The sequence below is a fragment of the Beta vulgaris genome, chromosome 5 (genome assembly GCF_026745355.1).
Source record: "Beta vulgaris subsp. vulgaris cultivar EL10 chromosome 5, EL10.2, whole genome shotgun sequence".
Taxonomy (NCBI): domain Eukaryota; kingdom Viridiplantae; phylum Streptophyta; class Magnoliopsida; order Caryophyllales; family Amaranthaceae; genus Beta; species Beta vulgaris.
In genome coordinates, this window is record NC_079206.1 from 55,370,398 (window position 1) to 55,395,407 (window position 25,010).

Below are 25,010 nucleotides of genomic sequence, written 5' to 3' on the forward strand. Positions count from 1 at the left end.
AGTTCAGTTCAGTTCAGTTCAGTTCAGTTCAGCTGTTTTATGCCGAAGAGAACAGGCCCTGAGGCTCTCCTAAAATGCAATTGCCAACCAAAATACCAAAACATGATCAGATAATTGGACTTATGAACAACGCACTGAGGAAGGAAAAGGAAAGTGGTTTTGAAAGGAACTAGGTTTTCAAGTTGGGCCAATGAACAACAAGTGTTGTTGAAAATCCTTGAATTTCGTTCTCTCCATAGGGTCCAGCAAAAGGGAGCAAAATTGTGGTATAGAATTTAATTTATGTTCGCTTTCTTTTTCTCCTTTACAACAAAATTATAGTTCACTATAAATATTGAAATCTTTGCCCTTTATTTTTATAGACTAACTTTGCCTATTAATTTAATTAAACCGTAAAAAAAACATAGAAAAATGGTTAAAAAGCTAGTTTCAATAAAAAAAATGAAAACAAACTGTAGATGAATGTTATTTACTTAGTCATCTACATTTTCTTTTTGGAGTATTGTTCTCTTTTTTAGATGTTTTGTTACCAACATTAAAAAATTTGTGGAATATAAAGTCAATTAATATACAAATTTTAATGTACATAGTTCAACGCGTTTTCTGTGTAGCCGATCAAAATGGTCGCGAGCGCGTCAGCTTCATTAGCTCATTTTGAAAAGGTCATATCTCACTTTCTTTTATATTCAAATCGAGCTTTTGACCAGCTATATGGAAGCTATCGAGCTAAACTTTCATCTCTAACTTGAATCTTCCCAAAATGTTGCATGTGCTTTGAGAAATGTTCATTTGAAGTCGACCCTTGTGCACAAAACTCCAAAACATCTTGATTTTCCCCGTTGAACACTTGTATGCTCGATGTGTGGAATGATGACCTATTGGAAGCAACAACTTAAACATAAGAAAAAAAAATAAGAGGGTGCATTAATCAATTTACACTTATGAACAATTGGGTCAACTTTAATGGACATTCTCATAGCACACTCAACGCTTTAAGAAGATTTAACTTGGATATGAAAATTTAGCTCGATAACTTTCCAACACTTGGTAAAAGACGAGTGAAATATGATCTCTTATTGAAAATGAGTTGAGGGATCGGAGCTGACGTGCGTGAACGACCACACCATTTGGCAGTCGACATATATAATAGTGTGTATCTAAGATTAATGTTAAGTATTATGACAGTGTTGCGTTTGATTTAATGCATAAAAATAGTCAACAATAAAATATAAGGGAGAAAGCAATAATGGAAATGAACAAAAGACACAAGCTAAGGATTTACGTGGTTTGATTAATGTGACCTAGTCCACCAGGTGGGGGATTCGAGAGCTTTTCTATAATTTTCAATAGAGAAACTTAGAGGATCACAAGCGGTCTTACAAAATAACCACCTAATAGGATTAGAACATTTGGAACCCTACTAATCTCAAAGAAGTGATATATCGTATACAAATCGATGAATTGTCAAAAAAGTTGTCAGTATTAGTTTTCTTCTTGCCTAATCTTTCCCGCTATATCAAAGTTACCCTAAGCATGATACATCGGATACCAAAGGGATAAACACGTACGCACCTATCCATGCATGTTTATCCTTCCCCCCAATATAGTAGTATAGTGCATGTTTATCCTTCCCCCCAATATAGTAGTATAGTGCATGTTTTTCCTTCCCAGTAAAAACAAAGCAAGGCTATAAATACCATATAACCCAGTTGCCCTCATTGTCCCATGCATGCACAAACTATATTCCATATAGTACTCTTAATCTAGAACTAAAATTACACAGAATCTCCTAGTAGCATGGGTGGCAGTCATGGGCGGATCTAGAGGGGGTACAAGGGGTACAGCTGTACCCCCATTATTTATGGAAAATAATGAAAACAAATCAATAAGTTGAGGTTTGTCTTGTTGGTAGCAAAAGGGAAAAGAAAGATCCATGAATTTACCGGCTGACAGCCTGAAGCCTCGCTAAAGCGGTCGTTGATTCTTGTTTAATATGATTATGTTTAAAGATTATAGTTTGATGATTTATTTATGAATCTAAGTTTATATAATTTATGTATTAAAGAAATAAAAATTCAGATTTACTTATTATATTTGAATTGGATTTTAAATTATTGAAGTATGGATTTTTAGGGTTTAATGAGTTGGAAAATTATAGTACGTAGTATATTATAGTTTGTAAAATTGAGTACTCTTATAATTATGATTATGTTTAAGTATGTTTTAATTAAAGAAATTTTAATGCATTATAAGTTGCTGGAATTTTTTATTATTATAGTTATAATAGAGTTTTAATTATCAAAGTATGAGTTTTTAAAGGTTTTTATGACTAATATAGTATTACTATACTAGGAAGTATTAAAAAATTGAAATTTTAATGATGGGAAAGGGTTTAAACACTTTTAAGAAGGGTTTAAAGTATTTTATTATTGCTTAAAATTCATAAAGGATTGATTGTGAATTTATATTGGTTGTTTTAGGAGGAAAATTCTCTTTAGGCAACTTTTAAACTTGTTAAAGTAGCCTCGAATTTTGTCTACACAAGGTACGTACATACTATGTGTTGATTGAATTAGTATCATGATTTTAAGGATGAGAATCATGTAGTATCATGTATATGAACTATTTTGAGTTCGTATATGATTTATATTATGTTAGTTTGCATGTTTTGTGTCGTTGTGTGAAACATGTCGATTATGAAATTATATTATGTTTGTATGAAAGATTGATGCAAGCATATAGTTGGAAACTTTATTTTATTAATTCACGTAGGGGAATATATATATATATATATATATATATATATATATATATATATATATATATATATATATATATATATATATATATATATATATATATATATATATATATATATATATATATATATATATCAGTTTGGATCATGATTGATCTTTTGTTCCCTTTTGATTATTTCACTACTTTATAAGGACCAAGGGACTTATTTGGTAAGTTGATATTTATACCTTTGAAAAGTAAGTTGGTTGTTAGCTAGGTTCAACAAATAAGGAAGATTGAATTAAAGAAGAAATTAATCTTGGGTTGTAAGTTGTGTGATCACTTATCTAATCCTATAATAAAAATAAAAGTTGTGATTGTTGATCATTAAATATTTTGTGATTGTTTGATCATGTATTATCTGTGTTGCTTGTGTGTCATAACAAGTAATAAATGGCCGGTAAATCATGTAAAGTGAAAATTGGATAGTAATAAGCTTTAGACTGGTGCACGTTTGAAGTATTGGACAAACAGGAGTTGGGGTACATGGTGAGCGCGCCATGCCTTTTTCTGGGATCGGATTGATCATCGTCCTATTTTATTTTTAAAGGTTCCTCGATATCGTCGGTCATGAGAATACGAAGTCGCGTTCGTATTTCGTCAAGGGAAGGCTGGTTTAGTTAGACAACTCGGTCGAGTAACTATTCCATTCAAAGTAATAAGAATGTTGTTAAAGTTTAATTCAGTAAAAGTTATATGCAAGTTATTATGTTATTATATATCCCTGTTTATTATTTATTAGTATCATGTTAGGATTGTTTATTTATTTATTATGTAGTACTCAGCTTTGCTAATTACGTGCTTTTGTTTGCCTGTGGTTGATCATGGTTATGCCTTATTGATCCTGTGATGATCAATTTAGGTGAACAGAGTTTCAAGATCAGTAGTGCATTATCATCTGGAGGTTTGAAGATGATGCATCATTGGGTTCGGGATTGGAGAGCTTGTGTATTTTAAATTATTTATCGTACTTTGGTTTTATATATTTTATAGTTGGTTTGTTTTTTTAGTTAACGTTGACGTTCTTGGTTAACTTTTGAAGTTGACGTTGTAGTTAATTAAATTTCAATTCTAAAGTTATTTATTATTGTTTTCCAATGCAAAGTTCTGAATAAGCCGATACATTATCACACGAGCGATAATACTTGGATGATTCTCTAACTTTTATATTGAAAAGGTATTTTGAAAAAGAGAGAATCATCGGGGTGTTACAAAAATTTTCCGGTGTTCACCCTTACACTACCCCACTGACGGCTGATCCAAGAGATGTTGGAAGATTGAACTATATATCAACATTCCATTTAAGGATGTTTGAAGGAGTAGAACACCATAATTGAAGGAGCCAGGCTGCCAGGGGAATCTGACGCAGTCGAAAAATATGGAGAAAAGGAAGCGCTAATCTCAATCAAGAACGAACAAATTTACAAGCAATAAATCTGTAGAAAATTCGGAATCCAACAGAAAAGAGTAGGAACTCAGTGACATTATTAAAAGTCAAAAACTGCCTCCCAATAATGACCTAATAATGTTTAAATACTTAACACAAAACCCTAATACGAAATTAAGGAAATAATAAAATCCGGAAATAATTAAAATGCTAATTTCGGGCCTTAAGCGAACTCGGATGGCTTAGAAAGCCTATAGGTCACGGCATAACGGTGAGTTTGACTTGTTGGCCCGTTCCGCTTCCAGAAAGGTATCGCAATAAGCAATTGGACTCCGAAAGCCCAATTAGTAGAAATCATTTCAGGCTCTTTTATTGAACTTCATTATCGAACTTATCTGCTAACCTTCCTATGTTAGTGAGGAAGGGGGAGGGGAGGCGCGAGGGACGGGGAAGGGGAGACGCAAGGGAAAGAGGGGGAGGGGAGGCGCGAGGGATGGGGAAGAGGAGGAGCGAGGGAAGGAGGGGGAGAGGGAGGCGTGAGCGAGGCAAGAGGGCTGCCGGAAAGGGGGTCACGGGGGCTGCCGAAAATGGGGTGGGGTCGGGGTTGGGTGGTGGGGCTGGTGGGTCTAGGGTTTGGGGGGTAGGGTTGGGGTAGGGAGAGTTTAGGGTTTAGTTAGGTTTAATTAGGTTAATTAGGTTAACTGAGGGGCGAGGGCTAATTAGGTTGACTTAGAGCTAATTAGGTTGACTTATGGCAAACTTGTAAATACGGGCTAACAGAGCACTAACGTCCGTTAATAGTAAAGGTATCTGGTGAATTTTGTTAAAAATCAAGGGTGCATGGTGAATTTTGAAAAAAGTTGGGGTATTTGGTGAATAAATTTTTTTGTCAAAGGTATTTGGTGAAAAAACCTTATATTAAAAGACGTTCTCAAGCAAGGAACGGTGTTACGTGACACTCTCCCTAGGAGCATTTTACTCTATGTAATTCATGTACAATAAAAAAAAATTAAAAATTGCATAGTATATGATTTGATCTCATAACTTCAAGTTTATGTACTAAAGTTTTAAGCAATAAACCAAGTTGTATTTAGTGTTAACATCTATCTATACTAGTATATTAAAAGGCGTGCGTAAACCAGGAGGTGCCACGTGGTGCTCTCCCTAGGGAGTTTAGTTCATGTAATCCATGTACAATAAAAAAAAAATTTGCATAGTATAAGTTTTGATCCCATGACCTCAAGTTAATGTACTAAAGTTTTAACCACTAGACCAAGTTGTCTTTAGTGCTATCATATCAAAGTACAATATTAATAAATGAAATTTTTCTTACCCGGGGCATAGTCCGAGCCTAATAACTAGCGTTGAAATTGAAAACTAGCAAGGGTTATCCAACGAATGGATGCTATCATTCATGCTAACGTGGACTACTCTCCAGTAGTTTTAAGGTGGAGTTGAGCATAGCATATCAATTTGGTCTTCCACCATATTTCTATCCCTTTAAAATTGCTGAGCGAAAGAGTGAAGATAGTCTCTCTCCTTCCTTATCCAATTTGATTCGGGCTTCAGCTCTTCTCTACACTACCTTTCAACTTGGTAAAATTCCCTCTCACTTTTATCTTTGCCTTTAAAATTGCAATGTCACTTATTATTTTTCGTTTGTTACATGAATTTTTGGTTAAAATATGGTTGTTGGTCAGATAATTCTATGCTCATTTTGATAAAACCGTTGTAAAAGAATTGTTCTTTTTTATGCTTCTTATCTGTCTGAAGAAATGCTTATGAGAAAGTTTTGCTATTTGGGTTTTTTTTAAGGGTGGGTTTATTGCTTGATTTTTAGTGGCAAAATTCAATAAAATTGTTATATTTCTGTTTTTGTGTTAGTTGATTGTATGTCCACATTTGCATTAGTGCATTATAGTTTTGTGATTGCTGTATGTTTCTTGTAAATTGGGTGTGTGAAATTTTTTTGATACATGTTGAAGTTGTGATTTTTTATTTGCTCAATTGTTTTTTATTGAATGAATGGTGAAAACATGGATTGTTTCCTAATTTCTGTTTCAGACTCAGCTATTCTGTTTGTTCTTTGAACTGGGTGATTGGAATTATAATTGATACTCCATTTATGTTTTGTGAATTGGCAGTATCATTATCAGTTGCTAATGTATTCAATTCAAATCTTTTGCTTTTTCCTTCTTTTCTATGTTTTTAGTTCCACTTCAAAATTGCTGGTAGATGGCTTGTTCATCTTCAACAGCATGGAGCATGGCAACTCTAAAAGCGGCCTTGCCTTCTAATCCTTCTGCTCCTGTGTTTAACAAGTTGCCGATTTCGGCTGTCTGTAATACTTCGTCCTCAAAGCCGCCAAGAGTGGGGCTATCGCTACGGAGTTCTAAGCCTCTTCTACCACAGTTCAGTGGCCTCACTGCTCTCTGCCCCCTTCTCCCCTCTGGATTAGGTATCATCTCCGTTCCTTTGAAAATATGGACTTTGTTGAGTAATTTTCCCTGGTGGTGATTTTGCTTAGTTAATTTTCATGATTGTTTATCGAATTATAGAATTTTACTGGAACAATGATTAGTTCATCCTTGGAAAATTTTGTGACTGTGACCTTGTTGAATGATTCTCCCTGGTGCCAATTTTGTAGCGTTCTTCATCATTGGGAATAGATACATGTAACAATGATTAGTTTATCTTATGGAACCTTACTGCTTAAGATGAAGTTCTATTATATAGGCGTCAAGATACTTAATATAGCGAATATGACAGTAGCCTTAGGTTCTTTGTGATGCTGGATTGTTATATTTTGATGCTGTGGTCGTATATCTCTTATGTCATGTCGCATTAATTGTTTAAATATGATCTCAATTCAGCCAATGAAAAAATTATGTTGCTGTACGGGAACTTTAGATTTCAGAAAATGCAAACAGAATTGGTGATTGTAATTTTCTTTAGCATAGAATCGTTTTCAAGGTATCTAGATTTTGGATAGTCTGCTTCTAAAAGAAGATAGAGATCTGACTATAGACCAAGACTTGTGTGGCTCTCCTTTTTTGCAAAGATTTTGTAAACATTTCTGGATATAGTTGTAACAGGTGCGATGCAGTTGCTACAATAGATGAGGATAAAGATCAATATAATCATGAGCATCTAGTAATGAGACAAAATGGTACTTGACTCCTGTGCTTTAGTTTTGTAAATAATAGGAAGCTTATATGCAGATGTATTTTGTAAGCTTTATCATATGTGTTTCAGAAGTTTGAATCTAGGGTCTCTTGTGTGGAAATAGCATTAGTCTGACATTATCATAACCAGTGGTTTTAACTTTGTATTTGGCCATAAGTTGAATGAGATGTCATATGTTTTTGTCCTATTCAACCTTTGGTGGTGCTCTTATCTCAGCTGTTTTTTTGACAGAGAACTCAGGTTTTGACAGTCTATTCAGAATCATTGATAATGGGGGCCGATTCTTTGCCATGAGACATGGAAGAAAAGTGCCTAAACTTAACAGGCCTCCAGATCAACGTCGTGCACTTCTTCGAGCCCTCACAACTCAGCTTCTTAAGCATGGACGTATAAAGACTACCAGAGCAAGAGCAAGTGCTGTGAGGAAGTATATTGACAAGATGATCACCTTGGCTAAAGAGGGTACTCTTCACAAAAGAAGGCAAGCGCTTGGGTTTATATATGAGAAGCAGATCGTTCATGCCTTATTTGCTGAGGTGCAAGATAGGTATGGAGACAGAAATGGAGGATACACAAGGATCATCAGAACCCTGCCAAGGAGAGGGGACAATGCTCCAATGGCCTACATTGAGCTTGTTTAGGTACTGTTCTGATGACTTCAGCTCCCTCTTTGTTATATTTTTGATGTTGGAGCGTGATATTTTCTAGAATTTTCGCCTTCGGAAGGTGTTGTTGGTTATTTACAGTCTGTAATGAAGTTTTTGTTTGATAATTTTTTGTTCATGGATATGCTAAAGTAAAGACTGGCATATTGTTCTTGTTGTGTAGATTTGAGGATTTTAGCATACATTTTTTTTTTTATTGTATTGCAATTCTTCTGTTCCTCTAGAACTACTATGATTAAAGTCATACTTCCAAGGAATGAACTTGTGGTTAATGTCAATGCCTTTGGATCCTTTTTTATTCTCTAGCCTTTTGGTTCAACAAATTGTGTAGAATTACGTTACTCTATTGATGTGAGATTTCTAAGTTTGATGTCCATGTATTATGTTCACCCTTCTGTTTGCTATCACACATATTTATTGCAGAGCTGATTGCAACTCCATGTCCAAGATCTTAAAAGCCATATATTCGCCACTGCATGACAATATATAAACTTTAATCGCATTGATGCGCATATCTTTGTACATTTCCATGCCTTTTTCCTGAATGAAATCCCCCCTAGCAATCCCATCATAGATGTCGAAGTAGGCCTTGGGTACATATCTATTGGGCCAGTCATGTTCAAGCTGTGATTTTGGTCACACAATAAGTGTTAAACTGTTAATTGACCAATGTAAATTGTGTTTATATACTTTTCTTTATCTCTGTACTTTGTGCACTTGAAATTATAGTAACTACTTTGTCCCTTTTATATTGCAAATGTCGTCAAGTTAGGTTCTGGCAAAAGCTGCTCTTTCAGAAGCATTGTCATAATTTTATCGCTGATCATATATACAGATGATGAGATTATAGATATAATTGGGTGCTTTTGTAGCTTATGCTATTGCAGACAATTGATTACTTTGATCCAACTGATTTCCATGCTGTATATAGTTGACAAATCCATAGTTGCTGAATACCTTACCTTTCTGTTGCTCAGGTGAAGGTTTACAGTTGGTGAAGTGGTCACTGGAAAACCGATTGAGTATGCTCCACAACAACATGCTTCAATTGAGAAACTTTTGATAAGTAGGAATTCATCTTTTAATGTTAATCACTTTAGTTTCAGTGCAGTGGCTGATTATTACGACAGGAAAATCTGTATTTGACAATGGATATAGTAAATTGGTGTTTCTGTTAGCCCCTTCTTTGCTAGTTGTATGTTCTGTTCAGGGCATATATTATGTATAGATGGTTTTTCTTTTCTTTTGAAGGGATATAGATAGTTTAAACGAAAAGTAAACCAGGTTTGAGTATTCTCTTTTATAACTTCTCTAGACAATGGCCTACGATAATCTATTAATCAAGCTAGTATAGCATTGGGTAGTTAGTTGCATGCTGGTTAATTAAGTATGAAGTAGAAACAATAAGGAGGCTCTGCATCCATCTGTCGCCGTGACGACTTCAATAACTGTAAATTGAGCAGCAATCTGGTGGATGTCCTTGTCAGAGGGGTTCAATTGGAGAAGAAAATCCCCAAGCTGTGATCTCTATTCACCTAGATTAGTCTCTTTATCCTGATGGAATTTCAGCGGGTTTACTCGAATTCAAGATGGAAAAATTGTAGTAGTATTGTTTTGGAAGCAGTATTGCATTTCTTTGGAACCGGTTTTATCACTTTATAGTCCATGAGCGAATAAAACCTTTATAGCTGTCATTAGGGATGGGCATGGTACCCGACCCAAAGCCAGACTCTTGACCCAAACCCTAAAGTTTTTGTTGGACTCAGACTCGGACCTTAAGGGTCTAGAAGAGATGGACCCGAAACTTAGGGTATGTAGGGTCTAGGTTTCAGGTCTAGGATCTAGCCAAAATGGGTCATTTTTACAAATATTGTAATGTTCGAACCCCAACATTACCGTTACAATTTACACCAATAAATCATTACAATGTTATCTACACAAATCATGTCAAAAGCAATGACAAGGAGACTAAAACAGGTTATGTTGGGTATTGTTGTATTTTAACTTGGTACCAACTTGACACTAAGGGGTCATTTGGTTTAAGTCTTTAAGATATGGACTGGAAAGGGAATGGAAACAAATAGAGGAGAGGAATGGTAATGAAAATGGTTACCTTTATTAGGTGTTTGATTCAAGCCATGGAATGGAAATGAAATGATAACCATTATCACCAAATAATGCATTTTGTTACTTGAGGGGGAGTCCATTACCACCAAGTAACGGTAATCGATTGGTGATGTATTGAACCAAACAAATAGGAAGGGAATTGGTAATGATTCTGTTTCTTGAAGCTCAAAAATCATGAACCAAACGTGCTTTAAATTTTGTACCAACTTGACTTTATTTGATATCAACTTAACTGTTTAGTGCGTGATATTACAAGTGAGTCCTTGGAGTATTTTGAGAAACTAGCAATTGGACGTTCATACAACCTCCTCTAGGCCCATGCTCACATGCAACCTATACACAACCTCTCAAGTCAGTGCTTTAATTAAATGACATGTTCTATTCAACTTATTTTTTTCTAAACTTTTCTGAACTTTTTAATTTTTTGTATACTAACCTAGTTACCTTTACTTTTCTTATTTTTCTTGAAATTTTCTGAACTTTCTATTTTTGCAACTTTTTCTTATGAAAATGCCATTGTTAGGCCTGAAGTGTATCAGTAAAAATTTAATTTCGTGCTTTATGTGTGCCTTTAGACATTATAGGTTCCTATATACTCAAATTAACATTTAGGCAAAGATTCTGAGCTACAAAACAAATTTGAACATTTCCCCATAAATATCCTCTAAGCCTTCCAAAATTAAAAATTACAGAACATGCCACTTAAAGTTTCGGACATACATTGTATTCGTTGTTAGTGTGTTCAATTGCTATTGGTCGAGGGACATGTCAACATATAAAGTTAAATCTGGCGATAAAAAATTAAATCCAACAAAAATTTAGATTTATATAACGATATAATACTTTTTTTAAAACCTAACTAATGTCCATTTAAATTCTTTTTTTTTTTTGACAAATATATCATCATTTGCTTACTTTTTGTGTGTATAGGCACAATAAATTTATGTTTGTACAAGGTGTACAATAAATTATTGTCAGACTAATTCAATTTTAGTAAAAATTAGGTCACTTTTAAATTAAAGTCTCCTAAAAAAAATCAAAATAAGTCATTTTTTAAAGTCAAAATGGGTCACTTTTAAATAAAAGGAGGACTTTTAACCTTAAATAAGTCACTTTCAAACAAAAGGTGACTTTTAACCTTAAATAAGTCACTTTCAAACAAAAGGTGACTTTTAACCTTAAATGGGTCTTTTTTACATATATACTAATAACCCGTTTATTGCTAGTAAGTTTTTACTTTAAATAAGTCACTTCTAATTTCTATATAAGTTAGAGCTGGTAATTCTTGACCTGAATCCAGTCTATTATCACCGAGAGAAAACGAAAATTGACCCGAATCGAACTCGATTTAACCCAATGATTATATTTTATGGAAATTTTAGATTTTACACTATTTATGATATTTTTCAACACAACCGGAAATCAAAGGGAATTCGATAAATTGAATCGAATATTCAATCTTTAATATAATAAGAGACCTATATATAAGGCAAAACCTTTTTCCATTAACAATTTACAATAAATTACTATACACCTGTCTAATTGAATATGTTGCATTTTGTATACAATACATCAAATGATATTTTTATAATGGTTGCAATAAAATTATAGCATAATTGTGTAACTTAAACCATTTTTTTAGAACTATTTTAATCAAACTATAATTGAAATTTTATACATTAATAAATTTGTATATATATTAATTGGCTCTTATATTCCAATTTTTTTTTGTTAATAGTGATAACAAAAGAAATCTAAAGAAAGAAAAGAACAATACTCCAAAAGGGAAAAGATGATTGTGTAAATAATGTTCAATGACAATTTGTTTTAATTTTTCTTTATTGAAACTGGTCTTTTCTCTATTTTTTCATAATATTTAAGGTTTAATTAAATTAGAGTTGTGCTGTATACAACAAAAGAGGCTAAATACAGTAAACACAAGTTGGAAGACTAACCTACTCTTGCTGAAATTTAACAAACCCCCCCTCCAAACAAAACTACTCCTATCGGGTGTTTGATTGATACGAGAAAACATGGAAAATAGAAATTCTTACTAACTGAAAATCTGGTGAGTTGTTTGACTGACAACAAAATAGCAGAACGAAGGTATTAGAAATTCCTAGTAGTTTTGAATTCATACAAAATGGAGTAAGTTACTTACCTAGGTCCGAAATTCTCATGGGAATTTAATTTTTCCATTGTCAACCAAATAATTTAACCAATTTTCCATGAATTTGATTAAGTAATTTATTTCCTATAAATTGCAATTATATGAGAATTTTGACTAGTCATGTAAACCAAACGGTCACCTAATCTCCTACCCTGTTAAATTTATAGACAAAATTATTCTTTAAAAATAAAAGGGTAAGAATTCAATAGTTAAAAATTATAGCCATTATACAAACCCTTTTTTAAATACCAATCTTTAACAATCTTTAACAAATTTTTTCTACCCCTACAATCAATTTTCAATAAAGTGTAAAGGAGATAGTAGGAAAAAAAACAGTTTCTAACCCTAAAACCCTAACACTCCAATCGGTAGGAGCAGCGCACACATACAGTACACACAAAAAATTTAACAAATTTGCGCTAATTACAATTTCTATCTCTTCACAAACTACACTCTAACTGCATCCATTCCATTTTTCTTTCTAACAAATTCAATTTTGTATTCCTAACTTCAATTCAAGTTACCCTTTCTGAATTTGACGAGCAGCAAGAAGTGTGAGACCGAAAAGTTGGATCTTCCAAAATTTTGAAGGTTTGTTTAGGACTAATTTACCATAAATTTTAAGTTTTGTAGCTTACCCACAAATATTTGAGTAAGAATTTGTAATCTGTTTGTTGATATAATGAATTAATTTAGTTAATTTGTAATCTGTTTGTTGATATAATGAATTAATTTATTTATTTTTAACTTTATACAATGGTAAGCTAAAAAAGATCAGATTTTTTGTGCTAGGTTTATGTTTGTTTGAGGTTCTATGTCGATTTTTGTTAGTTTGATTAAGATGCTGTAATAGTTTGTAATTTATAATAGTTTTTGAATATGTGTATTTGGTTTGATTTGCAGCAGGGGAAGTACGTTTTTGCATTATAGAGATGAGTTTGATTTCTCAAAATGCTGTTATTAAGGATAAAAGTAAGAAGAAAAAGAAGTCGAAGCGAAATGATAATGAGGGTGAGGAGCCTCTCTTGTTAGAAGACAAGGAGGAGATTTTGGAGGAAGAGGGTTTGGATGTTGATGATATTGTTAGTCATAAGAAAAGAATTAAAAGGAATGAAGCGGAGGTAAACCAGATGATGGAGGAGGAAATGGAAATGCAGAACTTGGGGAATTTTTTGTTTGGGTCTTTGCATTCGCCGGTTGAGTTCGGAAAGGAAGATGAGGATGAAAAACAACGCGGAGTGGATATGGATGCCTCGCCGTTATTTATCATGGACCGGTCTGGCAATAATGATTTGTCGGCTTATGGAGAGGATGGAGGTTATCAAGGGGGAAATGTTGATGAAGATGGCGGTGAACAAAGGAAACCGGTTTGGTTGGATGACGAAGAGGAGGAGACTGCTATTAACATTTCGAAGGTTAATAGGTTGAGGAAGCTAAGGAAGGAAGAAGATGAGACTGTTATATCAGGTTCTGCATATGTGTCAAGGTTGAGGGCTCATCACGAGAAGCTGAACCCTGGCACAGGTTGGGCCAATCTTGATTCAAAGGCTGGAATGTATGATTCTGATGAAGATTCTGAGGTAGAAAATGGGGCGGTGGTTGCTTCTGGTTATAAAAGGGTTGATGATATTCTAAAAACAAATGAAGAGCTTGTGATGAAGAGAGGAGTGAAGCTTTTGCCTGGAATCCTTGAGTACTCGAAATTAGTGGATGCAAATGTAGAAGATCCTTCTAATGGCCCAATAAACTCTGTCCAGTTTCACAGAAATCATCAGTTACTCCTTGCTGCTGGATTAGACCGAAAGCTGAGATTTTTCCAGATTGATGGCAAGAGGAATAAAATGATGGATTCTATCTTCATTGAAGATTGCCCTATTAGAAACGCATCTTTCTTACCGGATGGCTCACAAGTTATTGTTGCTGGTAGAAGAAAGTTCTTCTATAGTATCGACATATCCAAGGGAAATGTTGATAAAATTGGGCCACTAACTGGGAGAGAGGAAAAAAGCTTGGAAGTTTTTGAGGTTTCCCCAGATTCTCGTACTATAGCCTTTTTGGGAAATGATGGTTACATTTTGTTGGTATCTGCAAAAACGAAGGAACTGATTGGCACCCTTAAAATGAATGGAACAGCTCGATCTATAGCTTTCACTGACGATGGACAGCAATTGTTGAGTTCTGGTGGTGATGGGCATGTCTACCACTGGGATTTAAGAACAAGAACTTGTCTCCATAAGGGCGTGGATGAAGGCTCTATTAATGGCACTGCTCTTTGTACTTCACCAGTAGGGAATCTGTTTGCAGCTGGTTCATCTAGTGGAATTGTTAATGTTTACAACAGGGAGGAATTCTTGGGGGGAAAGAGAAAACCAATCAAAACACTTGAGCATCTCAGAACGGAAGCAAGTTTCATGAAGTTTAACCATGATGCTCAGATTTTAGCCATCTGTTCAAGAATGCAGAAGGGCAGCCTAAAATTGGTTCACGTCCCTTCGTTTACTGTCTTTTCTAATTTTCCTCCAGCAAACAAAACACTGAACTTTCCGAGAAGTTTGGATTTTAGTCCTGCTGGTGGTTTCATGGCTATGGGGAATGCAGCTGGAAAGGTTTTGCTGTATAAGTTACATCATTATCAGCAAGCATAAGATAATGGGTCTGTCTGTATTGTATTTCCAGTTTTGCTCTAAGGAATAGCTTCTCTCTGGTTTTGAGATCAACAGAGGGAAGTAACCTATGTGCGAATTTTGTAAGTTTAGTATTCTCAGACTTTTTAGTTGCATTTTATAGTTCCTCTTCAATCCACATATCAATATCACAATATCATGAAGCCTGAACAATATATTCATCCATCAAAGATATTAAATTTTAAAATAGCCTTCTATGTTATATCATTTCAGTTTGTCTGTTTGTTTTCTCTGATAATTAAGTTCCCTGATTCAGTTTATGATACACTGTATTTTGATCAATATCTTTGTACATTCTGTACCGTGCTGGTAATGAATCTTCATTGCAACTCATGCTTCTTTGCTATAAGCGTAATCTGACATAAGCTTAGCCAGGGATGCTATTTCTAGTTCTTAATCTTGCACTTGCAATAATCTAAATAATTACATCAATTGAGAAATTATATGCTTCCTTTGAATCTTAATTTTACCAGGAGAGTAGCAGTTTGTTCTTACTTTGATGCTATCATTATGCTGGTGGACAGAACAGAGTCCATATATATAGCAGTTTCCTTGTACCTGGTGTTTGTGACTTCCTAACATGAGCGAGTAGGCGGAGCATCGATTTTGTTCAGTTGTCTTATTACTGTTTCAAAGTGCTCGGTGGTATAGGGCGTTTTGGGACGTTAGTGTTGATGTTAGTAGGGAAGAGGAACTGCATGGTTGAGGCATGGATGTTTGTGGGTTATATAGCTTTGCAAAGGCAAGTGAGATGGCTTGAACTTTGAAGCGCCTGCTGAAAGAACTTGGCACGACTGCTAGGCTTGCATGTTGGTTTGTGTTGGAAGTATAGCAGGTTGTGCAGCTTTGGCAGGTCCGAGCGGAGTTTCGTTCACGTGGTCCACGTCCACCCAACCTTATAATCTGTTCCCTATTTAAGATCAATGTCTTAGGCTTCTGAAAAGATGTTTTGGCCATTGTATGTTCTGGATAATCAAGTTTTCGTTGAGAAAAACATGCTTAGGCCTTTTTGAGATTAAGTGCTTAGTTGCTTACAGTTCCTTTCAATCATTATCTACATATCGTTGAGAGTTCGAGTGCATTATGTTGTTTTTTATGAGTTTATCTCTGGGTTCTCGGCCTTCCTTGTAGATCGCTAGCTTTTTATGCACGCGATGCGTGCGATGACATTTTTAGGCCTAATTATTACTAAGTAGTAAACAAAAATAAAATGCAAGTTAGTATTTAAGTTCACCTCCGTTTTGTGAATAAGATTCTTTGAAATACAATTCAAATATTATTTAAAAACACTTTAATAAATAAGTATAAGTAAGAAATTGCATTTGTAACTACTTTTTTGTTGACTTCAACTAATTTTCTTGAAAATCCACGCACACTCATCAGCTCAGTCGACTTCAAATATGTAATCAAATGGTCATTTTTAATTTTTCTCCTTTTTTAAATTTTAACACTTTGAGTTTCAATTATATTTGAAATGAAATTTTAATTTTTTCATACACAATCTGATTTCGCAATTTAATGTAATTTTATTTTTCTGAAAATGGATTTTTGAAAAAGTTATTCGCAAAAAGGGGGTATGATGCTTCAGTTTCTGATTTTCTTTCTTTATCTCTATTTTCTTTTTTCTTTTTTTTTTCTTCCTTTTCTTTTTACTCCTTTTGGCTTTTGTTGTACTCTTCGATTTTCTCTTCTTTTTTTTTTGTTTTCTTTTTCTTTTTATTTTCTCCCACTTTTTACTTTTTTTTTTTTTTAATCAAGAAATAAAACCACTAAGATGGATCCCAGGCCACTTTTTACTTCTTTTATTTTTACTTTTTTCTTTTTCTTTCATTTCCTTTTATTCATACTTTATACTTTTTGCAAAAATATTATTAATCCTCGTTTTTTAGAGGAAGCAGTTTTTAGAGCCAAGTTATTATTCACCTTTCTTAATTGAAAATAGTATTTACGGTCCGAAGAGTACATACCCCCTTTAACTGAACATGGAAATTTAGCAAAAGTTTCGGGCAAAAAATTTTATATTGGAATTTTCATAAAAAAGAACTAAAATTGTTACTTTTTATCAGTGTCATAAATGAATCAAATTTCATACACATATTGTTTTCTGATTTTATATGAAAATGAATCAAATTATATAAAAGCCCTTCTCAACAAATTGCTATTATCCATTTTTTCAACTACATAACAATCGATTAATGTGAAATAACTTTGAAGATTAAAAGAATTATGTACCTGTTTGAAAGTTCGAAAATCGCCGGGACAAATGTGTGATATGACTGTCAAAATCTTATGTTTTTCTCAGATTTGTGTTTATAGGTAATTTTTGTGAGTATGTAATTGTGAATGGTTTTTGAGAACAATGATTTGTAAGTGAATTTTGTGAATGTTTTGTATGTATTGACGTTCTACTATATTAGTTTTAGATTGTAAGTTAATTTTTAGTTTTTTGTAAAGTTTATGATCATGTGAGTGATTTGCGTGATTTCTTCAACGTGATTTTCTCAATTCTTTGAGTGATTTGTAAAGTTTCCTGATATAAGTGATTTGTGAGTGATATTGAAATTTAATTTCCGGTAGCTTTGTTTGAACCCCCATTTTGGTAGTGATATTCTTTTTGTAATTTAGAAAGGGAAGGAGGGCAAAATAGTCAGTTCAAAAGAGGACATCATAGGTCCCCCTTCCCTTATGTAATAGAGATGTCTGCTTCCACAATCGGTTATCTCCTACATGTTAATTGTTCTTTGCTCTATCTCCCTCAATCTATATTAGATACTTGACTATATTTAATACTTCATCCATTTCGTTTTAAATGCAACAAAGGAGTATTATTTGTGAGATATAAAATATTCATTTGTTGCATTTAAAACGAAACAGAGGAAGTATATGAATTAATTTGAGTGAAATTATATTGTTTGTATTCACTTGAACATGTTTTATGCTTATATTAGTTGAGGGTTTTCTACTTTTTTTTTTATTTTTAAAGATTGTTATTTGTGTTATATAAACCAAAAATGTGAAACTAGATAACTATTATACTCCTATACGAAAGGAAACAAAGAAAACATCTATGAATAATACTTTTCTGGTCTAATATGAGAGGCAGACAATTTTACTCCAATTAACATCCTTGAAGTTTCCATGGCAAAGGGCCCCATCTCCCAAGTCTTCTTTGCAACCAACAAGCTAGCCGTTGACCGATGCATTGACTGACTTACCTTCAATGCTCAATAAATGTACAATGATGAATGTCATTTCTTCCTATCTCATTTTGCTTGCCCTTTTCTGCTCTTATCTCTTTCACGAGTTGTATAAGCTAATATTCGGTTCCCTGTGTGTGTTCATATTCCATTTTTTCTTTCCATTCTATTGGTTTTTTGTTGGTTCCTCTTCTTTTTCCTCTTCATAGTATTTCTGAACCTTGAAAACATCATCTCGATCTCTCCTTATTCAATCTTCCTCATTACCAAAGGAGGAAGAGAAAAATGATGACCACACTTTGGACAAATGCAGTCGGAGGACTGATTGCAAATGAAGCTCATGGAATAGTTACACTGGTGTTGTCACGCATCAGAGAGGAAATCAGACATGCGAGGAAATACAAAGAAGAGTTTGAGAAGCTTCATGAGCAGTTCGATGATTTAAATAAGCTGTTACATGGTCCAGCCGAAAACTCCTTGGTTTCGAACAACAATGTGCTACTGAGTGATTGGCTGAGGATGGTAAAGAAAGCAGCATATGATGCAGATGATCTGCTTGATGAGTATTCATATGAAACTCTGAAGCGTGAAAACAGAAGCAGAAACAGGGATAAGTTCAAAGATAAATTCACGTCTTATCCTGTTCGCCGAATACTCATTCACAGAGTAAAGGGGTTGAGCACGGAAATAAGTAAGATCTACAGTAATGGTGAAAAGCTCGGCATCACACCAATGAAAGTCGTTGCTGGAAGAAGTAGTAGATTAAGTCATGATAAACAACAAAGGAAGCTGCAGGAACAGCGACAATGGGTGGATTACAATAGCCTGGCAGGACGGAATAAAGACTTAGATCGGCTAATTAAGTTGCTTTGTGATCGTAGCAACAATACCAAAGATCTCACCGTCGTCGGAATTGTCGGCTTGGCAGGTAACTATAAAATACATCCATCCAACCTCTTTTTTTTTTTTTTTACTCATCATCCTTTATAAATTGAGGTAGTACTTTTTATTTTGGGCTATCTATGTGGCTAAATAGCAAAGATATGTTTCTATCCTCTATTTTTTATATAAATGGTAAAAGAGAAAAATCATGTCTAGATCTCAACCTGTATGGTGTTTTTGGTCTTAGGATAGGGGGAAAGGTAAGGGGCAACCCTACCTCCAAGTAAAGCAGGTGGAAGGATTCGACCTAGTAATCTAAGGTTAGAAGGTAAATCCCCAACTAATTACACCAAACAAGCTTGATAAGATGTGTACTGACTTACTCACGATATATCGAGTTTTGGGACTGTTTTAGCGGTAATACTTTTTATTGGGGAGAGATCTAAAAGAGTTTATCAGAATGAAAAGGAAAAATTTACTTTGGTATCTCTTAAGGTTGGCGTAATTCTCGAAAGACCCTTCTCATTTTTTTTTTGGAATCTCTCATGTTTCCATAAGGTCCTTATTGTAGACAAAAATTCAAATGCATTAATTTCATGAGTTACCCTTGAAACTTAATCTTAGAACTTCAAAATTCAATAAGGATATTTTAAAAATTATGCCAAACCTCAAGAATATCTCATAAAAATTTCCAAATGAAAATAATACATATTCATATTTTTTAAACTAAATATGCGTAATTTTTGAAGTAATATGCATATTTCATTTGCGAGCTGTATATTTTCTTTTGACAAAAAGGATGTCTATTTTGTTAAAAAGAATATATACATGGTAAAAAGATTGTGCCTTTAATATAAAAAATATGCAAATAAATATTCTTAATCCTTTTTAGTTTAAATGATACATATTTATATTTTTCAAACTAAATGTGCGTAATTTTTGAATTAATATGCATATTTCACTTTTGACCCGTATGTATTTTCTTTTGACAAAAAAGATGCATATTTTGTTAAAAAGAATATATACATCGTAAAAATATTTGCGCCTTTAATATAAAAATTATGCACATTTAGTTCAAAAATATGCAAAAAATTATTCTTCATCCTTTTAATTTAAGAATCTTGTCATTTGATGACTCTACTTCCTTCTAGTTTTTAAAGATTTTTTTACATATTGTAGCAACAATAACGCGGTAAGGAGGAGAGAGTGTGAAAGTGAGTTAATTTTTATTTACATGGGAGAGAGAATATGGTTGTGAGAAAATTTTAAAAAGTACTTTTTTTCCCTTTAGAAATAGTTGCATCATTTGCACATTATTTACTATTCACATATTACATTTTAATTGTCTTCGTTAATTTATATTTTAGGAGAAAACATGATCATATAGAATCTTGTTTGATTCATTTTAATGTATATGATTTAATCATAGCCTTTTATAATTTTTACTTATTTATAATTAAATATTGTTGTTAAAATCCCGATCCGGATCTTACAATCATATGGTTTTATGATAAGGAACTCACTGAACCCGATCATATTAGGATCTTTTGATCCTATCTAACCCCAAAAAATCACATGGTTGGATCTTAATATGGTTCTAAGACCCTACAACTTTACGATCCGATCCTATCGTAAAAAAAATAACAAAGTAATTTCACATATTATATTTTCTCTATTAGAATTTGATTGCATGTTACTTCAATGTTATAGTATTGAAAAACTATCACCATTTACGACCCGATCCCACTGATTCGATTCTACCAACTCCTACGATCCAAAGTAGAATCTTGATTATGATAACATTGTAATTTGTAATTAAAAAGATATTAATATTTGAAACTATGCAGCAATAAGCGTGAAAACATGAAATGGTGTAACTATTTATAAATGTAAGTAATACTTCCTCCATGTTTTAATAAGTGCCATAAAGAGAAAGTGAAGGAATACCAAAGAGTCTAGAGAGAGAAAGTTGGGATCACTTGTTTAACCAATCAAATTTAAGTTTTGGATAAAATAATTAGGTGAAACAATTAAATGATGACAAAGATGTAATAAATGAAAAGTATTCTTTACTACTTTGAGCTATGTGTCACTTATTATGACATTTCACTAAATGGAGGAAGTATATGGGAATAATTGGTAAGGTAATATTAAAAGGGAATTAGCCTCTACCAACTACGTTATAAAGTAAAAGTAGGAAGATATGCATTACAAATTTAACTAAATTAATGTGGATATTTTTTAATTGAATGTACATAAATTTTTGTCATGTGCACTTCTTTTCACAAAATATTTATCTTGTTTTCCTTAATCAAACAAGTACTATCAAGTTAAAAACTACTCCCTCTGTTTCCTAAAGATCTTCCCACTTACTGTTCCTACAGATACCAAGGAAAATCAAGTTGTGTGGGGCATGGTGTGAGTAAAGTAGGAGAGAGAAAGGGGTTAAGACAAACAAACAAATATAAAAGGGTTAAAGTAGGAGAGAGAAAGGGAGTAAAATTGAATTAATAATGTAATGGTGGACCATATGATAGTGACATGAGAGGGTAAATAGGGAAATTTGTTTTGCCAAATAAGGAATAAAGCAAAAGAGGAAAGATCTTTTGGAAACACCCTTAAACAGAAAGAGGGAAGATCTTTAGGAAATGGAGGGAGTAATAAACATATTCAGTTTTCACAAAATATTTATCTTGTTGTTCTCATCTTGCTCATTTGAAGAACTACTTATTATATCCCCCTAGTCTCCTATACATATATACCAAATTAAATTTGACCTAGTGGCAAAGAATTGTGTCTTTCAACCCTAAAGTTTGGGGTTCAATCCCCATTAGGAGCATTTTGAAGGTGGGAATTCCTCTTATCCTTTTGCCCTACTTCGCGAACTCGGGTCAAGTTGATCGGTGAGAGGTTTATACAAATTTCTATAAATAATTAATATCGGGGGATATTTAATATTTTCTCTGTTTATTTTTACTTGCAAAAGTTTAATTTTCGCGCTTGACAATGCATAACTTCAACCGTTAATATCTTTGTTTAGCGATTATAAAAAATTATGACAAGTAGATTTTCGAAAAATATGCATTGAGAGGAATCTAGCAAGATCCCACATGAATGTGTTTTTGCTTAGCTATAAATCATCAAAGATAAACTAAGTGGCCGGAGTCGGTGAATAGCGTAAAAGTCAAATCGTTGCAAGTAAAAAGAAATGGAGAAAGTAGCTAGAATTAATTTTATGCTATGTAACATATTTAATTTGAATACTAGATATCGATTTGATGTATATATTCTTGATAGGTCTCGGAAAGACAACATTGAGCAAACAAGTTGCAAAGGTACCAGAAGTAAAGAAATACTATTCTTGGATTTTTTGGCTTGTGGTCTCTCATACCTTTGATGTGGGAGTTATTCTGAAGAAAATGGCTGAGCAACTTTTTAAAAATGCTTCAAACATGTCGAACTCGGACGAAGCATTGGTTAAAGGTCTTCATCAGAAGCTGAAAGGCAAGAGGTATTTACTTATATTAGATGATGTATGGGATACATTTCTTTGGGAAACCTTGAAATTTGCATTACAAGAAATTGGTGGATCTAAGGGTACTACCGTTTTGATGACTTCGCGGGACAAGAAGGTGTTGGCAAACATAAATACATATGGAGATGATATTCAGAAGGACACTTATGAATTAGAAGGGCTTGATAATGATGACAGTTGGTCTCTCTTCAAGCGAACAGTGGGTAGTGGCAATCTTACTGATGGGGAGTTCCAAGAGTTAGGAAGGAGTATGATAAAGAAATGTGGTGGCGTTCCTCTTGCCATAACAGCTCTAGGTGACCTGTTACGTAACAAAAGTGTCGAAAAGTGGCGCGAGGTTGAGAAAAACCATGTATGGCACGAACAAGATAGCATTCTACCGTCTTTAAAATTAAGTTTCAATTACTTGCCAAATGTGGCTCTGAAAAAATGCTTTTCATATTGTGCCATTTTTTACAAGGAAGATGAGGTGATCCAAAAGGACAAATTGATTCAGATGTGGATGGCGCAAGGCTTCCTGCAACCATACAACAACATGGAGGGTGTTGGGGAAGAGAGTGTTGATATTCTGTTGAATAGCTCCTTGTTCCAAAAGCCAAGTTGCGATCAGCTTGGAAATGTGATGACATTCAAGATACATGAACTTGTATCATCTCTTGCGCATGCTTCAGGAGAGGATTGCTTGAATTTGGAAATGAATTCAAAATTCAAGGACTCTTTAACGACAGAGGCTCGTCACCTATCAACTACTCTCCTTCCGAGCAAAGATCATCCTCATCTTACTTCCAGTTTCTGCGAGAAGTTGCGTACTTACTACTACTGCTACCCTCAGGTTAAGCATCTGCAGGATTGTGAAAGTTTGAAACTATTTCTGAAGCATTCTTCGTGTTTAAGGGTGTTGTGTTTGCCCCGTCTTAACCTAGACAAATTACCCACATCCATTGGCGACTTAAAACATTTGAGATACCTTGATATCTCTCAGAATTGCTTCGACACACTTCCAGATGTGATCATTAGCCTCTATCATTTACAGACTTTAAGGATTGACTATAATACTAAGGGTGAGCTAGGGTGTTCTTTACCCCTGAGAGACGTCTGTAAGTTGGTCAGTCTGAGGCACATTAGTGCAGAATATGTTGACATTGGTATATTAGAAGGCATGGGGCGTTTGACTGCTCTGCAAACTTTGTCTACCATCAATCTGAAAAGCAATTGGGGTGGTAAAGCAAGTGAGCTAGGTTATTTAAACAACCTTAGAGGCACATTGGGAATAGGTGGACTGGATGCTATGAGCGGTGAACAAGAAGCCCGAGGGATGCATTTGGGAAAGAAATCAAATGTTGATAGGTTAATCCTAAAATGGTCTACATATTTAGACAAACGTTCCACTGCGGATTGCATTCTAAAAGGCCTAGAACCCCATGATAAATTGGCTGCACTTGAGGTAGCTCATTATAATGGCACGAGCTTCCCAGCGTGGTTAATGGTTGATAGAAAAGGTTCCCAGCGGCTTTGCAACCTTGTCTCCCTCACATTGCAGCATTGTTTGTATGCGGAGGGAGATCTCAAACTGGAGAACCTCACAGGTCTTCGTTTCTTGTCGTTGGAGTGTTGTCGCAAGTTAACTATCTCATTTCCCGAATGTGGATTTCATTGCTGCAAGTTGCTTGAATCTCTGAAGCTAATTTCTTGCAATAAAGTTGGGAATCTTCCAAATTTGTCGCCATTAACTGAGCTGCAATACCTGGAAGTTATAGACTGTGACAGTATTACTACTACATCTGAATTAGTGGGATTGGCCTGTCTCCCTTGTTTAAGGGAAGTAAATACTGATAGACTGTTACCAACTGAGTTGAGCAAAGATAGTCCACTGTGCAGATCCCTTCATTCATTGAACTTGTCGGCGCCACAGCAGTTGGCCGGAACAGCCACTCTTCCTCACCAGCTTCGACATTTATCAGCACTGCAAACACTCCATATTAAAAAATTTCAAAGTATGCAGAATTTACCAGACTGGCTATGGAAGTTGACATCACTTTCGTCGCTAGCTCTCTGTTCCTTGCCAAATTTGAAGCATCTGCCTTCACAAGATGCAATGCAAAGGTTCTCCAACTTAACAAGTTTGTGCATTTGGGAATGTCCTCTCTTAGACAAACAAATTCGCAAAAACACTGAAGAGTGGTCGAAAATTGCCTGTATCCCTTCCCTTGTCGTCGACTACTAAGATGAAAACGATATTTTTTCATATATCAGACATATTTCCAGATAATGTTATAGGTAGAATAATTAGACAATATATAATGGTGTCTCATGTGTACCATTAGTTATCTATGAACAAATTGTTAGTGCAATACTTGTATTGGAGATTTAAGTCACTT

The 25,010-nt window shown here is 34.2% G+C and overlaps 3 protein-coding genes across 5 annotated transcripts; all 3 read left to right on the forward strand.

Annotated features, from left to right (window-relative positions):
- Positions 1-5,634: 5,634 nt before the first annotated feature.
- LOC104893974 (50S ribosomal protein L17, chloroplastic) lies at positions 5,635-9,330 on the forward strand. Its single transcript, XM_010680118.3, has 4 exons — positions 5,635-5,782; positions 6,399-6,644; positions 7,604-8,013; positions 9,015-9,330. Exons 2-3 carry the CDS (start codon positions 6,422-6,424, stop codon positions 8,011-8,013), a joined length of 633 nt encoding a protein of 210 aa, XP_010678420.2. The 5' UTR covers positions 5,635-5,782; positions 6,399-6,421; the 3' UTR covers positions 9,015-9,330.
- A 3,299-nt stretch (positions 9,331-12,629) lies between these two features.
- LOC104893975 (U3 small nucleolar RNA-associated protein 18 homolog) lies at positions 12,630-16,099 on the forward strand. 3 transcript variants are annotated; one of them, XR_007274185.2, is made up of 3 exons: positions 12,630-12,925; positions 13,238-15,080; positions 15,670-16,099. XR_007274185.2 is itself a non-coding variant. In XM_010680119.4 (2 exons), exon 2 carries the CDS (start codon positions 13,267-13,269, stop codon positions 14,977-14,979), a length of 1,713 nt encoding a protein of 570 aa, XP_010678421.2. In that variant the 5' UTR covers positions 12,630-12,925; positions 13,238-13,266; the 3' UTR covers positions 14,980-15,207. The 3 variants fall into 3 exon arrangements, 2 of the variants coding, with proteins under 2 accessions (XP_010678421.2, XP_010678422.2); XM_010680119.4 differs by lacking the exon at positions 15,670-16,099 and having other exon boundaries at positions 13,238-15,207; XM_010680120.4 differs by lacking the exon at positions 15,670-16,099 and having other exon boundaries at positions 13,241-15,207.
- Positions 16,100-17,913: 1,814 nt separating this feature from the next.
- Positions 17,914-24,879, forward strand: LOC104893976 (disease resistance protein RGA2). The gene is made up of 2 exons (XM_010680121.4): positions 17,914-19,143; positions 22,395-24,879. Exons 1-2 carry the CDS (start codon positions 18,501-18,503, stop codon positions 24,854-24,856), a joined length of 3,105 nt encoding a protein of 1,034 aa, XP_010678423.2. The 5' UTR covers positions 17,914-18,500; the 3' UTR covers positions 24,857-24,879.
- Positions 24,880-25,010: the final 131 nt, after the last annotated feature.